Here is a 17,363-nt window from a genome sequence, read left to right on the forward strand (position 1 = left end):
ACAACTGTGACTCACTTAACAACTGCAGAGATTCACTTAACGATCATGGCAAGAAAGATCATGGAATCGGGCACATTTCACTTATATTGCTTAAAATTACGGTTCCAATTGTGGTCGTAAGTTGAGGACTACCTATAATAGGCAGAATCAACAGGATAGTTCATTGGGCAATCAAGAATAGGAATATGATGGAGGGAAAACCGAAGTGCTGAAGAAGAAACATAGGTATCCATTTCTATCCACGATAACTCCCACATCATGGTATCTGTGCTACCACTTCACGATGTGCGCTCCACTGTTTCTGCACCTGGATCACAATATCACACATGCATGTGCTGTGTATACATTGTACTATCACATGTATGGAAGGGGGTGACATATTTGCATCATGATATCACTCCTTTCTTCCCACCCTGTAGGAGCAAATGAATCAACACAGAGAAGGCGTATCTAGTAACCTACTGAAATTTTATTATTTTACAACAGTAGCCTTGACACGTTGTCAGTTTGGGGAGGAAAACCAGCACAGCCACTTCATTCTTCAGCCTCCCGCCATTTTTCCCCCCTCAAAAATGCCCTCTGCTTGTTTTTAAGACCCAAATACCAAATGAAGTGTAATCTACACCTTGAGAGGGCAATTCTATTGGGAAGAATGTGGAGTCAGGAAGAGATTGTCAATTCTTCATGTCAAAATAGTGACCACCTATTTTTCTTTAAAAACTAAACTACAGCCACAAGTTGGAGAGAAGAATCTGGCCTCACTCAGAAAGCAGTTTATAAAAAGCTCCTTGCACTTTTATGCTGAATACACCTCCATGAGGAAGGGGACATGCATTTCTCTTTCTAAATGACCTTTTTTTCCACAGCCGATGTGACACTTCAGTTTTACCTCCCTCCAAAGAGATCCCTCTGCACTCCCGTGCATTCATCTGCAACCCTTGAAGTTTGGGGTGGAGAACCTGCAGCTTTCCCAACCGTGGTTGGACTCCCAACTCCAATGACTCTCGGCCAACATGGTCTCAGGGTGTTGGAATTGCAGCCCAACACTTCCTGGGTGGTCAGAGGTTCCCCAAATCTACTATGCAAAGGGGAAAGGAACAAAAAAAAAAAGATCTCCTTTTGTCTATCTTTGAATTAGAGCTTGATGGACCCATCCCACAAAGTCTAGAATGAAAAAGAGGTCGCTTTGAACTGTTCATCCCCAAAAAAGTCCCAAATCATGAAAAGAGCATCTTCTAGAAGACACGGAGTGATTTTTCTTCTCTCCATCCAGGAAGAGATGTGTTCCATACTTATTCCTGATACTCTGTGTATTTCTTGGAGGAACCATACACCTGCTTGGCTGGGTATTTGAGGCGGTTCTTCTCTATTTTACGGAGAGCGGCCGAAGGGAGGTCCACGTGGCATTTGTTTGCCAGCGCAACCAGATAAATGAGGACATCACTGAGCTCGTCACTGAGAGCTTCACGCTCCGATGATGTCCACCCTGGTAAGCCTTCAGGAGCTTCTTCCCGCCATTGGCTAAAAAAGACCACAGACAAAAGCATTGAGTGCAGAAAAACAGCTTAGATGGAGCCAGATTGAAGAGGGGGAATGAACCTGGCTGGGGGAGATTATTTTCTTATGAGGTACTAAACCAAACTTTTTCAGCCTCAACAAGCCAATATCCATGGAAAACCTATTTCTTTCTCTCTCCTTCCTCTTCTTGGTGAGTAGAATAGGGCTTGAAAGCAATTATCCATACTTGGGCCTGCTCTGGCCATGGGTTGTGTTATTTATTTAGCCCAGAAAGAATTACTCTAGCCTTTATCTTAAAAAAAAAAATGAATATATTTTTAAATCTGATGTAATTTGAACGGTCACTAAATTGTAAGTCAAAGTCTACCTGTAGAGGCTAGGGTAATTTATTTCTGGGCTAAATAAATAAATAACATCACCTACGCAGAATCGAATTGGGTCGGTCACCGGACCAGAGGTATTTTTTTCCAAGCCTTCCGATTCATACCAGAGCTGATCCTGAGGGAACTTCTCTGAGGATGGGCTCCAGCATGGATCCAAAAGTTCGGAAGACAAAACCTTTGGTCCCGTGACTGACCCAGACTGGATCCTGCAACATTATCCTGGGACATATATATTCACCTTCATTTGTAACATAACCTATGGAACAGGAACATGCCAAATTGATAAAACCATGAAAAGAGCATTGCAGCATTAATAATAATAATAATAATAATGTCGTCATTTAAGCTCAAACCAAAGAGTCCAGCTTGGCAAAGCAGCACATCTGGATCCCGTCCCCAATTGGTGATATGGATGGGCATTGCAGCAACAAGGAGCCCCATCCACATTTTGTAGATCCACATGCAACTGCAGGCCAAAATTTCAACTTGCCTCCTTGTTTAATTCAAAAGGTATCCTTGCATTTCAATGGAGCCCCCAATGCAGGGGACAACCAATTCTACAAGGAAGCTACTTGCCTCTTAGCAGATGACCTTCAGAGGAAGTCCTATTGCCATCAAAGCTAACTAAATCTTAGCTCTTCCTGTGGACACACAGATAGTCCTCAACGTACAGTCCTTTGTTTAGGGACCAAAGTTAAAACGACTGAGAAAAAACTTATCCTTGCACATATGACTATTACAGTATGCCCATGATAACGTGATTAAAATTTGGATGCTTGGCAACTGGCATGTATTTATGATGAATGCACTGTCCTGTGGTTGTGCGATTGCCATTTATGACCTTCCCAGTCGGCTACCAACAAGCGAAGTCAATGGGGAGAGGTGGATTTACTTAATGCATGATTCATTTAACTGCAGTGATTGCTTAATGACGGTGGGGGGGGGAAAAATATAAAATTGGATAGGACTCACTTAAAAAAAACCACCTTGTTTAGCAATTCAATTCTGGTCTCAACTGGGGCCGTAAGTTGAAGACTACCTCTACCCTTTTCCTGAATTAAACTGCAGAGGGAGGAGAAAATGGAAACCTACAAAATTCAAAGAACTTTATTACGGTCATTAACTAGCGAAAGGAAAGCACACACTCCTCTGCATTGCGTAACTCCTAGAACAGGGGTGTCAAATCATATCACTCCAGCCCTTCTTTTCTCTAGCCTAGCCAAACTTAAATCCTGCTTCATATGTTTTAGTCTCCAGGCCTCCAATCATCTTAGTTGCTTTCGTAGTGTGGAGACAATAACTTGTTCCTCAACACCAATAAGACCAAGGAGGTTATAGTGGACTATAGAAGGAACAGACCAGACATCCAGCCCTTGCTTATCAATGGATACCGAGTGGAGCAAGTGGCCAGTTTTAAGTTTCCGGATGTTACCCTAAAAGAGGACCTGACCTGGGGTGCCCACATTGCAGCCCTGGTCAAAAGGGCCCAGCAGAGATTATGCCACCTGAGGCTTCTCAGAAAACAACTGAATGAGAAATTGCTGGTGACCTTCTACCGCTGCACCATAGAGAGCATTTTAACATACTGCACCTCTGTATGGTTTGCCAATTGCCCAGTGGCAGATAGGAAAGCACTCCAGAGGGTTAATGTCATTGCCCAGAAGGTCATTGGTTGCCCTCTTCCCTCTTTGGAAGAGCTTTATAGCTCCCGCTGCCTTAAGAAAGTTCAAAACATTCTTATTAAAGATCCATGTCATCCTGGGAACCCACTTTTTTTAAACTATTACTATCTGGCAGACGGTACAGAATAATAAAAACAAGGACAAATAGGCTGAAAAACAGCTTCTATCCCAGGGCAGGAGCTCTTTTGAATTCTGCTGCATAGTGCAGTGTTGGTGCATTGTCGGGGGTTTTCAGTTCAACGTGTGGAGGGTGAAGGATGTGTGTTTGTGTTTATTTTCATGGTCCTGATGTGCACTGAAGACGGTGTTTGATTTCGTTGTACGAGGTGCAATGACAATAAAGTAAACTAAAAAAAGTTGCTCTTCTTAGTACTTTTTCCTAGTGAAGTACTTTGTACTTTTCCGCAGTGGGTGGGCAAATACAGCACATGTGAAGAAAGATACCTGTGGTCCCCAGGAAGGCATTTTTGGATCTACCACCCCATCTCTCTCCCTGCCTAAACTCCACAGATCGTTATACTCACAAGAGCTCTGCCAGCTCCCCAACCTCTCCAACCAGAGCAAGAAGCAGATTCCGAGGTTGGTGGTACTTTCCCCAGCCCCTCTCAGCTGCAAAGGCGGACTGGAGGCTCCGACTGCAGGAGAGAAAGCGGAAGAGAAGATGAGAATCCCCCAGAGACTATCCATATGCTCCTCTTCCAAAAAAGGGGAAGCAGAATGAATGAAGGGTAAGTGGGGTGAGATAAGGGGGTGTCTCACATGTCTTCCAAAGTGGGATTCGCACTAAACTTAAATGGGACTGGAGATGCGTTGGGTCCATTAGTCACTACTGCCTCATCTACTTCCTCCTCCTTCTTTGTTGAGCTGGCGTGAGAGGCCTGGTGAGGGAAATCAGAGTAAAGTGAATATTTGCCTTGTTGGAAATAAGAAAATGGTCCCACCACTTCACAATAGCCTGCTTACAACGAAATTATAAGAAATTAAGATGTATGCTTGAAGTGGAGGGCAAAGGAAAACTTAAAATGGATCTTTCTGTGGTAGCCTAAATTATTTCTGTGTCCGAGCGTTAAATAATAACAAAAAAAATGATCTTGGGTCATACCTTCTTATAATTATTAAAGATGGGGTGGGTGGAAATAGGATTGGGTGGAGGTAGGATCTGTTATTAAATGATCCATCACCTCCACTGTGAGGCTCCTCCTTTGGAGCCCCAAGTTAACTGGCAACATCTAGGAGACAAGAAAGTTGAGAGAGATCAGATGTGTCTATAGCAGGGGTGTCCAACCTTGGCAACTTTAAGACTTGTGGACTTCAACTCCCAGAATTCCTCAGCCAGCTGCTGAGGAATTCTGGGAGTTAGAATCCACAAGTCTTAAAGTTGCCAAGGTTGGACACCCTGTCTATAAGTAAGCCACCATGTAACAGAATAACACAATAACAGAGTTGGAAGGGACCTAAAAGGTCTTCTAGTCCAACCCCCTACTCAGGCAGGAAACCATTTCAGATAGTTATGCAAATGTACAATCTCTTCTTACAAACTTCCAGTGTTGCAGTATTCATAACAGTAAGTTGCCCCACTGATTAATTGTTGTAATTGCATAATTGGCTTGGCCGAAGCATAGTGTTTTTGCAAGCAGCCAGGAAATTATAATTACTCAAGAAACTATGCCTAAACAGCTTAGCACGACACGTGAACTCTGTCATTCACTTTCTCCAAAACTGTGGCTTTAAATAATTCTTATAGCCTCCCAAGAGATTCTTAGGATCAAAAAAGGCTCACGAACTTCTTGAAGATGAGACTAAGGATGAAGGAGATGCATAAATAAAACAGATACATACATGAAAATCTCAATAAAATAGATGTGGAGATGCAGAAAAGGGTTATGGGTGAGCAAATACAATACAGAAGCTCTCTCTCACCTCTTTCCTCTTGAATATGGTGTTTCCAAGACCACAGTCCTCTGAAACTCTACGTTCTTGGCCAGTCTGGGACCCAGAAGACTCTGTGATGCTGTCATGGGCACTGCTTGCCATGTGCTGCGGAGAGTCAGATGGATTCACACACATTTCATGTTTGCATGTCTGGCAGGCTGTCCTCCCTTCCTTGCCTATAGTGGCCTGAAACAGGGCATTTGAGTCCTTTTCCTTCCCTTTGTCCCTCTCCAATGATGCCATGATGATGTTACACCTGAAGGAAGGGAAGGGTTTAATAAAGTGGCTTGCCAAAAACAAGAGATACTATTTCAAACATTCTCTGTAACACATTTTCTACATAAAGATCAATATAGGAAGTCCTCGACTTATAACCACAACTGAGCCCAAAATTCCTGTTGCTAAGCCAGAAATTTGTTAAGTGAATTTTGCCCCATTTTAAATATCTTTCTTGCCACAATTGTCAAGTAAATCACTGCAGCTGTTAAATTAGTAACACAGTTGTTAAGTGAATCTGGCTTTCCCATTGACTCCTTTGCTTATCAGGAGGTTGCAAAATGCTCCCAAGACAGTAAAAATCCAACTTCATACCAATTTCTAAATTTCTCCAATTCATGGAAACGTAATCCTTATGTCCTCATAAGATTTGGACATGAAAACAATCCATAGTAGCTTTTGAGGTAAAACACCTGAAGGAAACTGAATACCCATAGATTTCTCTGCCACTGGAGGTTTGGTTTTGGCTTACCATACTAATATCAAGTATAGTACTGTGGTTGGTAAATCATGGCCAATGATATCATCACAGTTAACCATGGTTTGTTCAATAACCATGATGAACAAACCACCATTTAGCACAACCTGAGCCAAAACTCTCTAAGGGCTTTTTCTTTCAGATCCTACAGACTTCTCAAGTCTTTAGCTGGACCCTCTGGGGAATCAGAAGTTGGGTTAGATAAATCCTCGCTCCAAGAGTTTCATCTTTCACCACTGCAAAATATGCTTCTTTTTCTAAATCAATTCCAGCCTAGAAACTACAGAACTGCTAAATTCTGGGCTGATTTCTTCTCCCCTCTTCTATATCCTATTTTTTTAAGGATAGCAGACAAATGATAATAATGATGATAACCGTGACTCCTGAATCTGGGCTGCAAAATTCAGGACGATCATTAGATGTCGACAGAGAGGTTAACTTCTTACTGCCCTTTAGAATTTGCAGAGAGTTTTGAAAACTAGATTCGGTAGCCATAAATTCCATGAAATTCAATCAAGCACTGGGTGAAATCTCATTTTCTGTGCAATTATTGAAGTTAAACACCCCCATACCCCAGTCTGTTTGGTGCTAAATGAATAAAAAGAACAGCACTCAAACCCACCTGGATTTCTGCCGATCGCAGACGGCGAACCACTCCAAGGCGAGCACGCACCTCAAAAACACGCCAGCTACGGTAGATCCCGGGGTTTTTTTTTCCCCCGGGTTCACCCGCCAATCTCTCCGTCAATCAACAAGCGGCAGTCCAATAGGCTCTCATTGGGTAGCAGGGTAATGACTTCAGCAGCCGCGGTGGACGGAAGCCATCAAAACACACGCCGAGTATCCCAACCAATCGAAAAGGAAGGAAGTTAGAGGGGCGGGGATGTGCGCCTGATCTCATCCAATCAGAGAAGATCTAAGTGAAAGGAAGAAAACAATACAGTAGATGGAAACAAAGGCTAGTATGCGGAATATCTGGGGGGAGGGGAGAAAAGATTTTAAAAGAAGTTTTTCTGTAATCTGCTGCAGGCATGGCCTCAACACAAGCCTTTTATTTCCACTTTTCATCCATTTCCCCCCTTTTCTATCAATCAGCGGGAGACCGTGAGTTCAAATTCTGCCTTAGCTTTGAAAGCTAGCTGGGTAGCTTTGGGCCAGTTGCTTTAATTCATTCAATCAATCAGAATAGAGCTGGAAGGGACCTCGGAGGTCTTCTAGTCCAACCCCCTGCTCAAGCAAGTGACCCCACCTAGACCATTTCAGACAAGTGGCTTGTCTGATCGGTTGTCTCGTGGGGAAAATAAGAGGAAGTTGTGTGGGATATGTTTGCCTCCTTGAGCTATTTGTGAAAATAATAAAGGCAGGATAAATACAATTTTAAATAATTAGATAAATTTTGGGAGGAGATTGTAGAAACACTTTTGGAAACTTTCAGTTTGTGGAGTTAAAAAAACCTACTTCTTATACATTCAAGTGGGGAGAAAAATAAAAGTTTGGTTCACTTAATTTTCTTCTATTGGAAGTTTAGTTCCCTATTAAATAATTTACAGCCATCCCATACTGCTAGTCCATAGAAACTCTGCAGGCTGAATTGCCCTCTCCAAAGAAGTGTCAATTTCAATAAAATAATTAAAATTTTCTTTTCTTAACAACTAGTAACAGAGGGAGGGAAGACTTCAGGAGTCAACATGAAGGAGATGTGGGATCCCCAGCTAAGGCACTTGCATTTTGAAGAGAGTCGAGAATATCAGATGTTAGTACATTGGTGCTGTGGGTTGGTTAACCTCTGTAATTCCTAGTATTTTTGATCTACAACTCCCAGCATTCCCTGGAAGCAGGTCCAAGCCTGAGGGTTGCTGGAGTTGTAGATCAGCAATATTGGGAATGTGGTTGTTCTCAAGTACTGAATGGTGTGTTGGGTGTGAATAATTCATTTTTTCCTTCTCTTTTTCCCAGAAAACTTTTATTAAGATCCTGCGTGTTTTAAACTCTGCATGTAGACCCTGGATAAGTTAGATCAAATAAATCTCACGCAGATTTCAGCACTGCAGTGTCAGGAACACCTTAGCTTGGATGGGAGATTTCCAGCATCCTCCTGGGTGAAGCTGGAAAATGTCCTAGAAGAAGGCCACAAGAGTCTGTATTATTGCACACACAAAAAATCCTAACGTGGCCACAAAGTCATCAGGATTGAGTTCAACTTGGAAGAAATTGGGGAGTTCTTGATCAGACTTACTTGCAGATCTCCCATGATCCCCAGGCAAAATATCCTGGCTGAGCTGTTTCCAATGTGCTATGGCTGAAATCTGGTTTGTGATCCTCTATTGTAAATTGGCTCTGAGCCAGTTGTCATGCTTTTAATAGCAACTAAGCATACAGGTTTATATAGGCGAGTGTTTATCAACCTTGTCAATATTAAGATGTGTGGACTTCAACTCCCAGAATTGTCCAACTAGTATGCCTGCACAAAGAGTACAGAGAAGAGCAACAAAGATGTTTAGGTGAATGGTTGCAGGAATTGGATATGTCGAGTTTAATGAAAAGAAGAGCGTGGTCAGCCTATTCTCCAAAGTACCTGAGGGCAGAAGCAATGGAAATTAATCAAGGAAAGAAGCAAAACCTAAAACTAAGGAGAAATTTCCTGACAGAACAATTAATCAGTGGAACAACTTGCCTCCAGAAATTGTGAGTGCTCCAACACTGGAGGTTTTTAAACAGAAATTGGACAACCATTTGTCTGAAATGATATAGGGTTTCCTGCCTAAGGGGCTGGACTAGAGCAGCGGTCACCAACTGGTGGGCCGCGAGAAAATTTTGGTGGGCTGCAGAGAAATCTCACCCCCAGAGCACCTCCCCAAAGCAATCCAGGCTGCGTAGAATCACAAGGCTGCACCGCCCACATGGCTCACGGGAACCCTCTCTGCCTACTCACTCCTCACCCTGCAAATTTGCCTGCTAAATTGCTATTTTTCTGACCATTATCTGTTCTGCTGTGCCGGGAGATTTAGATTAGCTTGGAAGCAGGAAATGGTTGGATAGTCTTTAGATCTTTGGCTCTGCTTTTAAGCACAGCCGAACCTCCCTTAGGACTGAAAGTTCTATTATTCAGTGCAGAGTCACTGCAAGCAAATTTGAGAGACTGAGCTAGCCGATGGCAGATAGATAGATCACTAATGATTCTGTGAGCAACTCAATCTGCCTGCCTGCTTTGCCTGATTTTGGGTAAAAGTTACATACATGCTGTGTTGTGAGTTAATTTTGTGAGTTTTCTTGCTAGCAAATTTTATGAGTTTGCTTGCAAGCAAATTTTATGTGACAGACTGAGCTAGCTGATGGCAGATAGATAGATCTCTGAATGAATCAGATTCTGTGAGCAACTCGATCTGCCTGCCTGCTTTGCCTGATTTTGGGTAAAAAAAAATTATAAAAAAATTCAATATTTATATAAATATTTATAATATTTACATACAAGCCATGCCCAGCCAGTCACATGACCACCAAGCCACACCCACAAATTAGGCCACGCCCACAGAACCGGTTAGTGGTCCCTGGGATTTAAAACTGTGAGTTTGGTGATCCCTGAGGTCCAAAAGGTTGGTGACCCCTGGACTAGAGGACCTCCAAGATCCCTTCCAACTGTGTTATTCTGTTATCTTAAAAGTTGCCAAAGTTGACTTGATAAATACTAATTTGGATACTTAATTTTTGCACGCCACAGTGGTCCTGTAAATACAACAGCAGAGCCAGTTAAAATGTGAAGAAAAATGAGTTCCTTGTATTCCAGAGGATAATTCTGTGGGAGTTCCTTTCCAGAAACTTCCAGTTGCTAAAGTTAAGGATCATGTTTGTACTTTGACTTTAGCTTCAGTTATCAGATGCTGAGCCAACAGACCAGCTCCATAGAGAGGTTTTCATAAGGAATTCCAATCAACTTCCACGGGTTTTAAATCCCAGGTAAACAAGAATCGGAGTCCAAACTGAAGCAGCTACTTTGAATTAAGTTGAGAGGCTTCGGCTCAATGCTATAAAAATTTTACACAATAAATTGGCCTATTGTGATTTGGTTTTTTTTAACTTTAGATTAGGTAGAGTTTTAATTTAAAAAATATCAAGCCACAAAATATACTAATGATCATACAATATAAAAAAATCTACATACTTATAGTGATTAATATAAAATAATAAAAGCAACAACAAAAAGTAATAAGATCCACATAGTGTCAGGATATATTTCTTTTGTCTTTATTGTTACAAAATGTTTTCAGCATTTTAATTTATGCACACACACACACTCACTCACACACACACATGCACATAATTGTAAGCTATCCAGAGTCATTAACTGAGATGGGCAGAAATAGAAATTGAAAAATAAATATTCATATAATTGAATGTAATACTTAATCTTACTGTTAAATCTACAGCATATATCAACATATCATTTCATCTTTTTATTTTTAGAATATAATGACATTTCATAAATAAGTAACAAACGTATCTCAAATCCATTGCTAAACATCAGGAAGCTGATTTTCTTTCCATCTTTGTAAGGTTTTTTTTTTTGCAAGCCCCAGTACTTTTCATAAAACGATGTCCCATAATTAAGAAATATAATTTAACATCAGTTAACATCTTTTGCTGTTATATTTCTTTTCAAAATTGTAAGGATAATTTTAAAAAGGTGCTACAGGGCGCATTCCGATTTTTGACCCTGTTTTTACAATAATACTTGCACAATTCAGCTGGAGTCCCCCCACCCCACCCCAAGGAAATATATGGGTGTCTTTGAAACCTATGCTGATGTGCAACCTGAATCCAATAATTGCTCCTTGACAGGGGTGTTGCAAAGTTCATTTGTCCCTTTATCTCGGTAATGGAACTTAAAATCTTTTTATGCCCACAAAGGAACTTTGTGAACTGAGTTTGCCTGACGCTCTCCAGCTGCTGTGGGAAAGATTTGTTTAAATTACAACAGCCAAGGTCCAAAGTGCCAAAAAGAATCATCAGGGTTCTAATCCCACCCCTCACTACGGAGCCTCCCACCTCCCAGGAATTCCAAAAATTTACTTAGTACGACCAGTTGAGCAAGAAAAAAGGCTACAGAGCGGACGACACTAGAAGGCCGGATCAGACCTTCAGGTGAGGGCTCTCTTCTTTTAATTTGCCATGAATGGGATCTGGAGAGAAACAAAGAGAAGGGCTGATCAATGTAAAACAAAGATCAAGAAGTAGCAAAAGGACCACGCCATGCCTTTCCTTGATCTCCCTTTTCCTGGCAGTGAACCCGGAAATACGGTAGTTTTCCTAAGATGTTACGTTTCTTTATTTGTTTGGGGGGAGGTTTCATACGTTTAATTGTTCTCCTGGGATGTTTTAAGGTTTGATCATCCCCATCAAGGAGTGGCACCAGATTGGCAGAGGTTATAAATCTTCTCAGAAGTAGCTTATCTTTTAAAGGGGAAATAGTAGAATTAAATACCCATTTGTTTAGGAGGTAAAACTGATACATGCCTTTGTTGCCCTTTTTGAGGAAAAAACTTCCGAAAGGTACAGTAGTGTAGCTTTTAAAAAATTTGTTGAATAGGTGAGGAAACTTAGCAAGTTTCCTAATTATTAATCTGTGTATTTTTAACTTTTCCTGACACTACATTACAGTATTTATCCCGGCTTCCCTCTGCAGTGGGAATTACTGTGACTAATGCATCTGAGCTTTAATTCATTTTGGATGAAAAAGAACTGGAATATTTCTGTAAAGTATTTCTGTGAAATCGATTTGAATTAAAAATATTTATGAGGGATTCTGGAGAGGGATTCCCAGAGTAAGGACAGTATCACTGTATAGATAGTCCTCAAGCTATGACCGCAATTGTGACTAGAACTTTGGTAACTACATGATGTGGTCATTGAGTTGTGCCTGATTTTACAACCTTTTTTTTTACATAGTTGTTAAGTGAATCACCATGGTCATTAAATGACTCATGCAATTGTTAAGCAAATTCTTTCCCCATTGATGTTGGTTATTGGAAGCCTCCAAGGAGGTCACAGAGGATGATCACATGACCCCAGGATATTGCAACTGTTGTTAATACATGCTGTTTCCCAACACCCCAATTCTGATGACATCACCATGGTGACGCTGCAGTGGTTCTAAGTCCAAGGATCACTTGTAACTTTTCAGCGCCATTGCAACTTTGAACAGTCGTTGAATGGTCATTAGTCATATATGATAAAAATATATGCCACATTCTTAAAAGGTATAGAGAACAGTGGTGGTATTCTACCAGTTCGGCCCAGTTCGGCTGAACAGGTAGCTCTGGTTTGCTCTGACGATCAGCTGCTGGGCCCAGCTCTATACTGACTTTTGATTCCTGCTTTTCAACCTCAGCTGCATCGCCTGGCACAGCTGATTGCCGTGCATCAGCTGTTTTACACACACGGCTTGCAGAAGAAGGTGAGTTGCAAAAGCTGCAGGCATGCAAAGCGCATATTCACATCAAAACAATAGGAAAAATTTTTTGAAACCCACCACTGATAGCCAATTAAGTGTTAGGTAGGTATCTCAAAATTTGAGCCTAGAAATTGGAAGTGAGAATAATGGAATTTGTGTACTTGCTGGAGTTCTGAAGCTGACCCTGTGGCTACACAATGATGTGCAATTTCCCAGTCCTTTTGTGACCCCAAGTGCCCTTGAACTGTGCCACTTAATTTCAGAGTTACTTTTCACCATTTTGAGATGGGGAACACTTAACAACTGTAGCAGAGATAACATAATCATTCCTTGTACTGTACTTGGGCTCAGCCAGCATTAACCAGCAACATTTGCTTAACAACAATCCTGGCAAAAAAGATTGTGAAATCGTACACAACACACTTAACAATTGCCTGGCTTAACAATGGGAATTCTGGTCATACGGTAATTATAGTCGTAAGTCAAGGATTGCTTATATGGTTTGGCCTCGGCTTAAAGATCACAACTGAGCCCAATATTTCCGTTGTTAAGTGAGCTATTTGTTAGTGAGTTTTGCCCCATTTTATGACCTTTCTTGATGCAGTTGTTAAGCGAATCACTGCAGTTGCTAACATTAGTAACATGTTTGTTACGTGAATCCAGCTTCCCCATTGTCAGAAGGTCACAAAGGGGATCCCATGATGCCTGGGACATTACAACCATCCTAAATATGAATCAGTTGCCACATGTCTGAATTTTGGCCACTTGACCACAGACATGCTGCAACGGTTGTAAGTGTGAAAAACGGTAATAAGTCACTTTGTTCAGTGCTGTTGTAACTTCAAACAGTCACTAAATGAACTGTTGTAAGTCAAGGACTATCTGTATTGTCTGGTACAACATGGCCAACATCCTTGTGGTTTCCCTTTAGTCGTTATGGCTTCCCACCCAAACCTCTCACACCTTCTCCCTGCTGCCCGATTGCGTCAACTCGCCCGAGATTGGCTGCAAGAAGATGCTTCCAGCTTTGACTATGGTGGCTATGCTGTGGGAAACCATCAGGTGTGTGCTGTGCTTTTCTGCAAATCCCCTGGAGTCTTAGCCGGTTTCCCGTTCTTCGAAGCCATCTTTGCCGAAGTCGGCTGCTCGGTGGAGTGGCTCCAAACCGAAGGAACATGGGTTGAACCCGTCACCCGTGTGGCTGAAGTCCATGGGCGTGCCAATGACCTCTTGCTGGGTGAGCGAGTAGCTCTGAACTGTCTGGGGCGCTGTAGTGGCGTTGCCACATCAGCAGCAAAAGCTTCTCGGGCAGCACAGGAATCCGGGTGGCATGGAGAAGTCGCTGGGACAAGGAAGACCACGCCGGGGTTCCGCCTCCCAGAAAAATATGCACTTCTAGTTGGGGGAGCCTCCTGTCACCGGTACGATCTGGGAAGCCTCATCATGTTGAAGGACAACCATGTTTGGGCCTCTGGCAGTATTACACAAGTGAGTACACAAAAGCAAATGTGTTCATTTTATACAATGATTGTGATCTAGTCTGAAACCATCTAAATGATTGCTGGAGGGCAGCAGACAATAAGAATTTTTCATATCTCGCTGCTGCCACCTAGGGGTTGATCTGAGTGTTGCAATCCAGCTTTGGTAGCTATATAAATCAGCCTTTAAAAGAAATGCCTAAATCCAATCTAGAATCAGATTTACAAAAAAAGAGAGTAAATTTAAATGCTCTGCATTATTCATTAAATTGGTGTTAGTCTTAAAATTACCACTGGTTGCAATCTTTTAGATAGTATTCAGTTTTGTACTGTTATATGCTATATGATAATGTAGTGATAAGAGAGCATACACCTCAGTTTTATTAACAATCACTTGTTATCTAGATTAAAAATTACATTGACCAATAAACTATAGTTTACAAACAACAATGGACAGATTCAGAATCATTTTGGCCTTTTTGATCTGGTGGGATCCTTTTGCTGTTATACTGTGGTTTTATATTTTATTAATAATTTAATTTAAATGGTTGCAAATTGATTACATCTTTGGAAATAATTATTTTAAAGTTATTTTTTAAAAAAATAATCTCCTTTTATTGGCTGGGACTGTTTGCAGCAGGGTTTCCCAACCTTAGTGACTTTACGACGCGTGGACCTCAACTCCCAGAATTTGAAGCAGGTTGGGGAATTCTGGGAGTTGAAGTCCACACGTCTTAAAGTCTCCAAGATTGGGAAACTCTGGTTTGCAGAATTAGAATCTGCATCCAGGTTTAAGCAAGCCTCATAGATGACCTCAAAAGACCCAATATGAGACCAGCTGACCTAAGGTGTGCCTTCTATAGGAGACCGTTTCATGGAACATCCAGCCAAATGGCTGGCATGAGTACCCCTAAGGTTAGCTCAAGCTTCTGCAGGCATAAATACTGTATATAATTTGGACTCACTGTGTTTGCAATCCCACAGGCAGTTCACAATGCCCGGAGGGTCGGTGGCTTTGCCCTGAAAGTAGAAGTGGAATGTGGCTCCTTAGAAGAAGCTCTTGAAGCCTCAGGGTGTGGCGCTGATATTATTATGCTGGACAATTTTGCTCCTGAGGTATTTGGCTGAAAGAAGATAGGGCAGATCTAGAAAGCAGAATTTATGATTTCTTTTTTTAAAAAAATAACATTTTTTTTATGTTCTATGGTTTAGTTCTTTTGGATTGATTTTGGTTGAAATATTAACATTTGAAAGCTAGAGTTTCAAAAGTTGTTAAGAGGGCTGTTTTAAAAGCATCACGCTCAAGATTGTATCTTCCTTCTGAAATCTTTGTTACCCCAAATTATAACCAGCTGCCATTTCCTGGAAACAGGAATTAGGTTGCTGCAGGGTTTGGTTTTATTGTATTATTTATTCAGAATATGTATGTGTCACTACACATGACAGAAGTTCTTCAAAGGGTTTTACATAGTGAAACATGGCATACAAACATGTTTACAGTAAAGCTGGTTCAACATGTTTACAGTAAAGCTGCTCACACTTCCAATGTGGACAAAGCTTTGACGTGGGTATCTTCCACCCTTTGAATAAAACATGATTTGTGAAGGTTCTGCTTCGGGAGAGGACTTCAGGACCCCAGATTACATGTTGTGTATTTTAAAAAATCTTATCTCATGTGGGACCATTCCCTCACTTGGCTTGCACCCAGTTTGGACCTTATATTCTATATATATCCATAACTCTGATAGGTATCATTATCATAAGACTGCAATGGTTTGGTTTCCCTCATCCTCTTGCTCATCTCTCTTATCTTCTTCTGCAGGACTTGCATCCTACAGCCAGCACCATAAAGGCCTCCTTCCCCCGTGTGACAATTGAAGCTAGTGGAGGGATCACTGAGCAGAACGTGGCACGCTTTGTGGGGCCCAATATTGATGTGATCTCCCTGGGTTGCCTCACCCAATCAGCCAAAGTGGTAGACTTCTCCCTCAAAATCAGCCGGGATCAGACTCCCAAGCCGTCACTGCGCAATTTCGTTTTCTGAGCTGAGACGGGACAGCCAACCAGCCTCCCAATCTTTGGGAGATGGGTACTTGAACAGGTTTGAAGAGGTAACAGGGGCTGAGTTAACTCTGCTGATATAAGGTGATGGGAGTTATACTCCAAAACTTCTGGAAAACAGGGGAAATTTCTTGGACAAGGTTTGCCTGGTAAAACCTCCCTAGGGATTTTTTTTAAAAAAAAAAGATTATTCTTTTTCATAGGATGATTGGAACAAAACCAGGGCTGAAGGGAGGGCAGCTGGGTTTGTTGTCATAACTACTTCAGCATATGTGATTTTTGACAGGAATAAAATGTATGTCATTTCCTTCCCATTTTCTCTTAATCTGTGCCTTGCAAAGTCTGCTGCAATTTCACTAAGCTGGCCAAATAAATCTTTTTTAAAAAAGTTACTTGTTCCATTGTCATTTGTCAAAGTTGTTGTGGCCAGCAACATCAGCCTTGCTCTCATCTTCCACCCCAGGTTTTCTGAGTTGTTGTGCATTTGTATATATGTCCAATCTCTGAGTTCTCCAAACTCAATTACTCAGCTAAATTGTGGTACTCTATTCATTACATCTCACCTACAAGTCTATTACACACTCAGCCCTATTACACACTTTCCAGGGCAAATCACAACCAGGCATAGCTGAAGTCTTCCTGGAATTTTCTTCCAGACAGAATGAATTTGAGCTGAAACTTTAGGAAGTCTCAAATCTAATTCTCTGAAGAATCCCTACAATGGCTTTCTCTTCCTTAAAATTGTGGCAACCTTTGTGAAGCCAAGATCAATCGCTCTTTTTGCTTTGGTACTCATATTCAAAAACCCTCATTTTGCTACTTTATGAGCAAAGAGGGAAATCTTATCACTTACCTTTTCTTTAATTCCTCATGATAAGAATAATACATGTTACAGCAGAGCTACCAAGAATCCAGAGGCTACCTGTGATCATCCTAACCCTTTTCTGCCATGTTTGGCTGAGTTTTGCAGCACAGATCCAGCCGCCCTAGCTAGAGTTATTCTATATCAGACCCCTTATGAAATAAGATCCTCAGTTAATTCAAAGCTCAGTTAATTGTAAGGTAACTGTGTTTTCTCTGTTTACCCATCCCACTCAATCTGCTACA

The 17,363-nt window shown here is 41.4% G+C and overlaps 2 protein-coding genes across 9 annotated transcripts; one reads left to right on the forward strand and one right to left on the reverse strand.

Annotated features, from left to right (window-relative positions):
* Window positions 1-451: 451 nt before the first annotated feature.
* On the reverse strand, window positions 452-7,007 carry DCTPP1 (dCTP pyrophosphatase 1). The gene is made up of 5 exons (XM_026711983.2): window positions 6,892-7,007; window positions 5,504-5,620; window positions 4,343-4,461; window positions 4,108-4,218; window positions 452-1,521 (listed from the first exon to the last, which is right to left on the reverse strand). Exons 2-5 carry the CDS (start codon window positions 5,615-5,617, stop codon window positions 1,293-1,295), a joined length of 573 nt encoding a protein of 190 aa, XP_026567768.1. The 5' UTR covers window positions 5,618-5,620; window positions 6,892-7,007; the 3' UTR covers window positions 452-1,292.
* A 165-nt stretch (window positions 7,008-7,172) lies between these two features.
* Window positions 7,173-17,274, forward strand: QPRT (quinolinate phosphoribosyltransferase). Of its 8 annotated transcripts, none has more exons than XM_087918284.1 (6): window positions 7,173-7,227; window positions 11,175-11,408; window positions 12,655-12,720; window positions 13,649-14,205; window positions 15,180-15,311; window positions 16,018-17,274. In XM_087918284.1, exons 4-6 carry the CDS (start codon window positions 13,654-13,656, stop codon window positions 16,237-16,239), a joined length of 906 nt encoding a protein of 301 aa, XP_087774410.1. In that variant the 5' UTR covers window positions 7,173-7,227; window positions 11,175-11,408; window positions 12,655-12,720; window positions 13,649-13,653; the 3' UTR covers window positions 16,240-17,274. The 8 variants fall into 8 exon arrangements, with proteins under 8 accessions (XP_087774410.1, XP_087774407.1, XP_087774409.1 ...); XM_087918283.1 differs by having other exon boundaries at window positions 7,192-7,373; XM_087918282.1 differs by lacking the exon at window positions 7,173-7,227 and adding an exon at window positions 8,226-8,954.
* Window positions 17,275-17,363: the final 89 nt, after the last annotated feature.

This window comes from Pseudonaja textilis, chromosome Z (genome assembly GCF_049901715.1).
Source record: "Pseudonaja textilis isolate UNSWEBS1 chromosome Z, rPseTex1.2, whole genome shotgun sequence".
In the NCBI taxonomy this organism is placed as follows: domain Eukaryota; kingdom Metazoa; phylum Chordata; class Lepidosauria; order Squamata; family Elapidae; genus Pseudonaja; species Pseudonaja textilis.